Source organism: Poecilia reticulata, chromosome 21 (assembly GCF_904066995.2).
Source record: "Poecilia reticulata chromosome 21, P_reticulata-male-v2, whole genome shotgun sequence".
Classification (NCBI taxonomy): domain Eukaryota; kingdom Metazoa; phylum Chordata; class Actinopteri; order Cyprinodontiformes; family Poeciliidae; genus Poecilia; species Poecilia reticulata.
The window spans coordinates 12,536,925-12,546,771 of NC_088850.1; the positions used below are offsets into that span (position 1 = coordinate 12,536,925).

General features: G+C 38.9%; 1 protein-coding gene across 1 annotated transcript; it reads left to right on the forward strand.

Annotated features, from left to right (window-relative positions):
• The first annotated feature begins 1,175 nt into the window (after positions 1 to 1,175).
• LOC103457586 (sphingosine-1-phosphate phosphatase 1-like) lies at positions 1,176 to 9,365 on the forward strand. The gene is made up of 3 exons (XM_008397859.3): positions 1,176 to 2,247; positions 5,959 to 6,048; positions 7,053 to 9,365. Exons 1-3 carry the CDS (start codon positions 1,588 to 1,590, stop codon positions 7,602 to 7,604), a joined length of 1,302 nt encoding a protein of 433 aa, XP_008396081.1. The 5' UTR covers positions 1,176 to 1,587; the 3' UTR covers positions 7,605 to 9,365.
• The last annotated feature ends 482 nt before the right edge of the window (positions 9,366 to 9,847 follow it).

Here is a 9,847-nt window from a genome sequence, read left to right on the forward strand (position 1 = left end):
TTGGCTATCAATAGAAATAATGATGCAAATAATATTAGGAATAGTTTTATTTTGAAGGCATCTCCACTTGTTTTCCGGCTCTTTCCGAGTGCACTATTTGATTTTTTTTCTCTCTCTTGCATTTAACAGAAGAATTTTTTTCCCTCTCTTCCACAAGAACATATATTTCTGTAGCTATGGAGATAACATAATAAGAAAGAGAAAGAATATATAAAACGACATGGCTTTGTATATATAAAAAATATATTTGGAGCCTTTAAAAAATTATTTACTTGAAAGAAAAAAATCAAAGCATGCATTACATAAAGAAAACAATTGTTGAATATAAAAATAATTAAATAAATAACACATACATAATAGTTTAGGGGGGGAAATCTATAGCTTTTATTTGTTTTAGTGAATATGTCAATGTACTTTGCACTCATTTCTCATTGTATAGTATATGGTAAGCATAAGGATTTTTGTTGTGGGAGTGGGAGGTCAGACACACACACACACACACACACACCGCCTCCCCCGCCTGACCCCTCACACACTCCTACACACACACATGCAGCGCACAAGGCATTTATGTTGCGAAACCTCTGACTATACAGATTTAGGGACTGTAGAGATTTTTACGTGCACATTTTCCAATGTCAAACTTTGAAATGTAAAATTCTAAGTTAAAATAAAATGCCTAATTACACCACATCAATTGACCAACCTGCTTCAGATGGTTATATGTGGAAAACCTGCCTGTAGTGATAAAACTTTGGAGATTCACTGCTTGTGACAACATTATCAACAATAATAATACAAATATACACTGCTAAAAATATTCATCTTTAAGTTTTGCATTATTCAGGCAATCAACATTAACATGTTAAATGTTTTTTTTTTCCTTTTCTTCTTTCTTTTGGTGGTAACTCAAAATGCAAGGAAATAAATACTACGTCTTATTCCTGTTTTTTAAACGTTGCCACGTTTGGAAGGAGAGCAACTTCACCCATAAAAAAAAAACTTGTCAAATCCTCTGTCGCAGCGCAAAGCTTGCAAGCTAGTCAGTATTTCCATTGTTTGGAACCTTTTTTTTTTTTTTGAACATTGAAGTTTAAACAAGTAACACATGTTTGGTAAATGAACACTTTAATAATTTATCAAACAGAGGCAATGTGTGAGAGAACTATACACACACAGGACATTTTTATATCTCGTGTCCACTGCGTGTTATATGATAGACGTCCAGTAGGAGGCGGTGCTTAAACATTTTGGAGAGTGAACAACAGAAAGTAACGCCAGAAAAAGAAGAGGAGAATAAACGTCCCAGCGATTTGACGCAGTTAGTATCTATGAACGCATTGCACTGTAACTAATGGTTAACTGTTACGGACTTTGGATGCCGGTGTCTCTATTAGGACCACGCCACCGAACAAAGGCGGTATTTTAAATGCCGAGAGCCGGACTTCAGAGAGGTATTCCGTACCGGTCTTCCTGCTCAGAGCGTTTTTTTTAAAGGAAATGACCCGACCATAGTTAGCTTTCCCGATGATGAATTACAACTGAAAACAAACGGTTTTGTGTAACGAAAAATAAGTATTTATAGTCATGGCGAACGCTGCTGTAAATAAGTTTGTAGAGATTTGTAATTATCTCCAAGACCCCATCCATGTTGCCAGGTTTCAAAATTTCTGCGGCGTTAAAGGGACATTTCCGGAGAAGCGGACCCAGCCGGACAGCGGGCAGCCGGACCCGGACTGTCCGGGACTCAGACAGAGGGTCCACCAGAGCTCGGATGAGGATGTGGGGAACGGGGATCCCTCCTTGGCTCAGGTTAACGGGAACCAGGAAGAGGACAAGGCCAGACCCGCTGGTCCAAAAGCGGCAGAGACTGTTAGAGCGCCCCTCCGAAGGAACTCCCTGACCGGGGATATGGGTCAGGAGTTCCTGATCCAAAACAAGTTCCTCTTCTACCTGTTCACCTTCGGGACTGAGCTTGGCAACGAGATGTTCTTCATCGTCTTCTTTCCCTTCCTCTTCTGGAACATCGACGCACTGGTCAGCAGGAGGCTCATCGTGGTCTGGGCCTGGAACCTGTTCGTGGGTCAGTCTACCAAGGACATGATCCGCTGGTCCCGACCGGCCTCCCCTCCCGTGGTCAAAGTGGAAGTCTTCTACAACTCAGAGTACAGCATGCCATCCACGCACGCCATGACGGGGACAGCCATACCTTTCTGTCTCTTCATGCTGACCTACGGACGGTGGGAGGTCAGTATGTCCATTTGTTTCACAAGCAGGGTGAGGATATTATCAGTGGGAAGTAAAGATAACAGATGCTTCAGGGAAAGGATGGTGTTTAATGACCGTTATGTCCAGATAAGAGCAGCTCCAGTTTGAAGCCTCATGGAACTTGCAGACCCCCAAGGGCCACTCACAGGTTCACTGGCCTCTTGCTTTAGTTTAAATTGCTGAAGGTTTTGTTTTTCGTCTAAAACCTTCAGCTGACTAATCAGGTCAGGGATCAGTTCAGTTCCTCTTTTATCACAGAAATATCCTCACTCGTTAGGCTCTGACTTCTTAACTTGCTTTGCTTTTTCGGTAACACTTTATTTGAAGGGGTGTGCATAAGACTGACATGACACTGTGATAAACGTCACATAACACCTGTCATGAATATGAAGAAGTCTTTATGAATGTCTACTGTTGTCATGAAGTGTCATTCGGTAAATAATGACACTTTTAATACAAAGTTGCTCTAAAAGTTGCATTGAAAGTCCATTAAAAGTGCCAACTTTGCATGGTTTTGTAAATTCTGATAATTTAATGCAAAGTTTGCATTTTTAATGGACTTTCAATGCAACTTTTAGAGCAACTTTGTATTAAAAGTATCATTATTTACCGAATGACACTTCATGACAACAGTCATAGACATTCATAAGGACTTCTTCATATTCATGACAGGTGTTATGTCATGTTTATCACAGTGTCATGTCAGTCTTATGCACACCTCTTCAAATAAAGTGTTACCGCTTTTTCTTTAGATTCTAAACTTTTTACATTGGAATATAGTTTTTAAAACACAATTTTTCGAATTGCTTGCAGCCTGAACACAAAATAATTATCTGTTGTTCACTATTAACATTTTTGTTACAAATGGAGGTGTAACATTAGTTTGCCTGGAGATGTGGGTATCCCAGTTTTCTGTTGATCAGTGACTGGTGGGGGGAAAATGCAGAAAAACCTCTTTCTGTATTAGCTAAATGCTTCAAAACAAGAACTGCCCCCCCATGTACTTAGTTTAATGCATTTGACTTTCACTTTAGGAGAAATCAGATAAAGGCTAGATATGCTTTTGTGTATAAATGGGGAGAATCTTGTGATTTCTTTCATAAAGGTTGCCATGACATGTTCATTAATGCTGAAATGCTACAAACGGTCCTAAAATATAATTTTATACATTTGTTGTCTTTTGTCAATGTATTTATATACCAGTTTATTTCCATTGGTATCGAATGTTTTTATAGGAATTAAGGAGACATGCTTAAGAAGGAATCTCAGAAGGTTTCCTGGGGTATTTCAAAAATAAATATTCTGCAGGATGCAGCATATTTGCTCTTCAGGCCGTTCCAGCTGGGTTATCTGATCACAAATGACTGAAAGCAGCTAATCCCAGGTTATCTTCCGTCTTCAGTCGTGAAGAATACCAGTAGCTCTGGAGAAGAAGCTTCAAGATGACGAAAAATTGAAATCTCTCTCTGCGTATGTGAAGCAAATCCTGGCCTGTTGAGGCCGACCAACAGGTTGTCTTAGTGCTTATTGTTTAAACTCACTTCGCTACATTTTAGTCAATGCGACTGGTAGGAAGAGAACATTTTGTCATTTCCTGCAATTGAAAGTCATGACCGGTTAATCTGGCTACGACTCTGTTGAGGTTTTCATAACAGTTCAAACAATAGCAGTGCTCAAAGAAAGGAACTGTTCTTTTTAACTGTTCTACACAATAAGTACATTTTTAGCCCTGCAGTGAACTGGTGGACTTGCCTGGGCTGTAAGGAAAACGGTGTTTGGGAAATGGATGAGTGGATGGATGAAAGCAAATTTTTGCGTATTAAAAATAAATGAGAGAAAGGTTTGATCTGTGTAGGCATTCTTCTTATAAACAGATTGGCCAGAACTTCAGACACACCTCTTCTTCTTATTAATGCTTACCCGTTTGTTTAAGCTTGCTCTATACAGCCTGACATTTGGTGGGTATATTTTCCAATATGGAAACTATTTGAGAACCGTCTCAAAACATGCGCTTTACCATTTCCTCTTTGCGGTTTCTTGCTAAATTATTTGCTGACATGCACACTTGTGCTGATAAAACCCCCTGACAAGCGTAAAGATCACCCACGCAGGAGATAGGCGAAGGCACAAGCTGTTGGAGTTCAGTGGGAAGAGATGTAAAAGGCAAGTTTGGGGGGGGCAAGAGAAGCAAACACACTGGAAAGTTGTGCGGTTTGTTTTTTGGGGTTTAGACACAGAAAACACATGCCGGGAGACAAAGCACAAGGTCATCAGTAGGAAGGAAAAGTTCAGGGCCTGAAATCAAGGTTTTATAGTTGAGGAATCTGTTGACGGGCTTTGAACTGACCAGAAGCAGCTGTCCTGGTTGAGCTTTCTCTGCTTTCAAGTGACTGATGTGGACACGGCAAACGAGCTAAGGAACCAAAAAAAAAAAGACAGCGGATTTTAAAGCTGTAAAGGGAAACAAACGCACATCACCGCTGCCACCTGGCACTTCATTTATGAAGCGAGTAAAATATTCCACTGAACGTGGGATAGATCTTCAAGAAACAAGATGAGTACTCACTAATGTCCATTACATGAACAAATGTGAGTTTATAGGTAAAATGATTCAGGTCTTTTATTGAGCAGCTGATCTCATCATTATTATTTCTCTGTAGCGATTTAAAGTGTTTATTTTTCTTCTTTCTATAGAAATGTGTCTCCAACTCTGAAAAAGCTTGAAAAACACGTAACGTTTTTGTTTGTTTGTTTTCAGTGCAACTGGTATTTTCTGCATAATTATAACAATAATTAATTTTATTTATAATGTCCTTTATCTCAAGTTGAGATGATCTGCACCATCAGCAGGCACAGCGCGTGAGGTGTCTTGCCCCAGGACACAAATGACGAGGGCTGGCAGAGCGGGAATTGAACCGGCGATCCACCGATTGCAGGGTGAACTCCTACAGCTGCTGCAACGAATCTTCAATATAAATTTCAAATCATGATGTAAATCTGGATCGCAACCTGTCAGCAGTGTTTCTCAGCTCTCCTCGTGATAAAGAGACATTGCGAACCTGTGCACCAACACACATGTATGAATCCCTGCACCAAGCACACACACACACATGCACTCTGCCACCTGGTAATCCACCCTATTGCTGCCTATATGACACTTTTCTAACGTTGTTCTCTGACATTTAAATAACATTCAATCTGAATGACTCAAACACTATCTATGCCTCAAGAATTGAGCAGTGCTTTTCTCTGAACTTTATCTCAAAATGCTGTCAGACTGTTGCTAAATGCCATAACCTTTATCTTTTTCGCAGAACTTTCTTAAGCAAGCGATGACTTGTGACTGGGAGTCATTGTTAGAATGCTGACGTCGCTCATTTGGCTGAACGCACTGCGGACATCCCTCCTCACACAGTGACCTCTGCTTTGTTTCTTACCTTGACAGAAATGAGCCAAATATTCAGAGTTTTTAGAAGATGCCAAGGGTGGCAAGATGACCATATGGCAATACATAAAAATCTCCATTCTGCTATCAGTGTCCCGTTATCATTGCTGCCGTCCTGCAGCGTCTTGCTGTGACACGTCGGGAGAAACCCTGATGGCAAAAACCACAGCCACAATACTTGCATTTCTATGGGATTACCTGTTTAATAACGTGCTGCTTTAACCTGTGTGTGCTCTCTTTTGCAGTACACCTTCCTGTTTGGATTCTCTGTGGCTCTCAGCTGGAGCCTCCTAGTCTGCGTTAGCCGAATCTACATGGGCATGCACTCTGTTCTGGTGAGGTGATTAAATAATTACATTAAAATGAAACTGATTCTTGACATGCCTATTGTCTCCCATCAGCTACTTGAAGATACATTACAAGTGCGGCCTTGAACTTCTGTGGTCTCGACTCATGAGCTGGTTGTAAATGATAGAAACATAATCTGTGTTATGACTATCGTCTGGAAAAGTTCAATCGGCTTCAGCTCTCATGAATGACCCAGTTGAGTGCTTCGCTTTTATTTTAAATATATTACACTCTTGGGAAAAATTGCTCAAATATGAAATCAGGGTTAAATTGAGAAGGTTTTGCCTTGACTTAAGCTTTGTTTGTGGAAGCAGGATAAAGCCTCCAGGAATGGCAAACATTGAATCATGCAAAAAAAAAAAAACTTTACTGTGGTGCCTCTTCAGTTGTTACAGTTCCTTATCTTTTTGCTTTGCACAAGCTACAAAGGAATCCTCGCACAGACCTCCAGTTTATCTCTTTAGTTTGGGTTTAAGTTAGAGCTGCAGAATATATCAGGTCAGTAGTGATCACTGGCATATTTATATGTGCTGCACGCAATCACAAAGGACTGCTTGGATGCCGCATTTGGCAGTGTTATTAGTTTTACATATATTTGAACTTTATCAGTGTTTAGTGCTTGATAACACTGCATTGCTCCTAGAACATGGTTATAAACATATGTAGATATCCTGTAGATAATGTTGGATCCAGTGGTGCGACCTCAGAAGCTGCAACCTATGCGACCTATCAGCTGATTTGTAGATGTATTGGTTATCTTCTGCATTGCCCAATAGTAAAACGGGTTAAGCCATCAGCACCTCACCTGATTTTTTTTTTTTTTTCTAGAACTTTTTACTACTATTGCTGAAATAACAGGGGAACATAGCGCCTCCTTCAGGGCGGAAAGCATCATTGTTTCTTTTGTGATTTTTTTTCAGGATGCTGAGCTAATGCTTGCAGTTTTGACTGACTTGTTCTTTTTTTTTTTTTTTTTTTGTCTGTTTTGCAGGAAGTGATCACTGGCTTCCTGTACAGCCTTCTGGTTCTCGCCTTCTTCCAGCTGACCTTGGAGAAGATCGACAACTACTACATGGCGAACCACTACGCTCCTCTCGTCATCGTCTTGTCACATGTGAGCCTGGGACTCGTAGCGTTCTCTCTGGATTCGTGGAGCACCTCCCGCGGCGACACCGCTCAGGCTCTCGGCACCGGGGCCGGCACCGCCCTGGCTTCACATGTGAACTACCAGCTGGGTCTGCTGCAGGACCCTCCGCTGTCCTCACTGCCGCTAACTCTGCCGCCGATCACCACGGGTCTGGTGTTGCGCTCCGTGCTGCGCTTCGTCATCGGCGTGGCCGTCCTCCTTGCCACCAGAATGACCATGAAAGCAGTGACTATCCCGTTCTTGTGCCGACTTTTCGGGCTGCCGCCTGACGACGTGAGGCGGGCGAGGCAGCAGATGAAAGTAGAGCTGCCGTACCGTTACATCGTCTACAGTGTTGTAGGCTTTATTTGCGTCAGCTTTGTGCCTGTCCTCTTCTGGATCTTAAACCTTGCCTAAGTTTTCTGTGCAAACTGTTTGGACATTTTGACGGACGATGCCATTTGGGAATCTGCTGCTCGTTCAGGCAGAACGCAAGTTGTTTCCGGTGCGACCGAAGCATAGTTAAAGGATGAAGCTGATATTTCGGTAAACAAATCCAACCAGAAAACCACAAAGGGATGTAATTATATCAAATGTTGTCTCAGCCAAAGAAAATCTAAAAAAAATAAATAAAACACAGTAAACCCCAACAATGAATTCAAAATAAATCTTCCTTTTGTTCTAAGAATCTATATTTAAATACATGTGGCCCACTGAAGCACTAGTTTATTTTTTTTTAAGATGCGTAATCTCTCTTTATTTCTTATTTTTTTAGTTAGTGATGCATTTCTAATTAAAAGGAGAAACCTGATTTATCTTCATCTGTGACACTGACCTAAAGAAACACTGGCAAATCACAATTATGTTTTATTCTTTAAATCATTTAAAAATATAGAAGAAATGTGCTGCAAGATATGTTTTTTCATTCCAACAGAAAATGAAAGAACCATTTCCTTCATTTTCTGTTATGTCATTCAGTTGTTTTTCTATTCACAGACTGATGCAGTTAATGGAAGGGGAAAAAATTATGTTTTTGGTTTTTTTTTGTCTGACTTGGTGATTTCCAAGGAAAAATGGACAATTCTGATCTCTGGTCAATAGATTGGTGTATCTTTACTCATCTTTTCTTTTTTTTAATTCACATCTCTCACCACAATTATTGACAGACATCTGCCTCTCGTCTTTTCCATTCTGCTGGACAGCTAACTGGCTTTCATTCCAGTAAATGCGGAGTGAACTGTAAGTGAAAGGAAGTGCAGTATTTGTTACTAACTTTTAAATATCTGAGCAAAGAAAACATTCAGTTTAAGACGATAGTAAAAACAACTAGTGCTGTTTATGAACATGCTTAGCCTTTGTCCTTCGGACGTAATAATTATTATATAAAAAACAATATCACGGTCCTTTAAAGATTTCCATATTGTCAAGGCGTTTAGATTTCAACTGAGCCTTCAACATGTATTTCAACAAATGCATGTTTCAAATGTATTATAATGGTTTTGAGTTCACTGTTGAAGACCCTATTTCACATTTCCAAAGGTTGTTAAAATATTCAGCTGTATTCTTTAAGAGATTCATATTTTCAAAATAATTCAAACCACAGGAGAGATTGTGGCAGATCTCATTTGCTGCAGTGTTTTAAGTAAATAAAATTCACTTACAACACTTTTAAATTTTATTTAAAAGTGAATTTTATTTAAGTGCTCATCAGGGACCTTCATTGTTGGTTTTTGACTTTAACGTTTTTGTTTTACTTCTATTTTCTTGTGGCGACTTTTTTCATTATTTCTACTGATTATTTAGCCCAAATATAAGTACACTCAGAAATAATCATTTGAAGAAATAATAAACATATTTTTGACAAATTACCTGAATTTTTGCTTTTGCAACAAGTAATCTGTAAAATCGTCTCTTATTTATTGTTTTGGTTTCCAAAGGCATCTCATCTGACATTTATAAACTGCAATATATGACAATGTTGACTCTACTTTTGCCATTGATATGACTGTTTGTATGTTGTTGTAGAGTAGGTTAATTCTGGTATTAAAACCAATATATCCCTTTTCATATATAGATGTTTTTCCATCATCAACTCTTTCCTTTTATACCAGAACAATGCACATTAACTTGGAAACAATGAAAAAAAATAAACGTTTTTTTTTGTTTGTTTTTCTGTCATATATGTTCATATGTGCTCTTATTTGCGGATAAATTAGTATCTGTTAAGGCATCCTACTGCTTACTTTCAAATATAATTATTCATTAACAAATTCAAACAGATAAATACTTTTTCAAGTCTGTTTTTTTTAAAATAAACTATGACATACTTGCATCCATAATACATATTACATATGTTAGAACATTGTAAAGGACTGGTTGATGTTTAACTTCACCTATAGGTGTGTCTTAGATATATATATTTTTTTCTTCATTCAGCAAAGTTACTCACAATTGCTCAGAGCATCCAGAATCTTTACTCAAGTAAGACTTAATACTTACCTAAGTTAAAGTAAAAAGTACAGTTTAGTAAAATTACTTTTAAAAACTTTTTTTTTTCTTAATGTGACTGGAGCTAGCTACTACCTACCTCACGGAAATGTCTACAAGAAAATATTCACTTACATATATCTTGGGACATTTAAGTGAATATTAATAATTAT

Coding starts and splice junctions, on each gene's coding strand:
- LOC103457586 (XM_008397859.3), top strand. CDS start 1,588: ATGGCGAACGCTGCTGTAAATAAGTTTGTAGAGATTTGTAATTATCTC. Junction 2,248..5,958: donor TGACCTACGGACGGTGGGAG/GTCAGTATGTCC, acceptor TCTCTTTTGCAG/TACACCTTCCTGTTTGGATT. Junction 6,049..7,052: donor TGGGCATGCACTCTGTTCTG/GTGAGGTGATTA, acceptor TCTGTTTTGCAG/GAAGTGATCACTGGCTTCCT.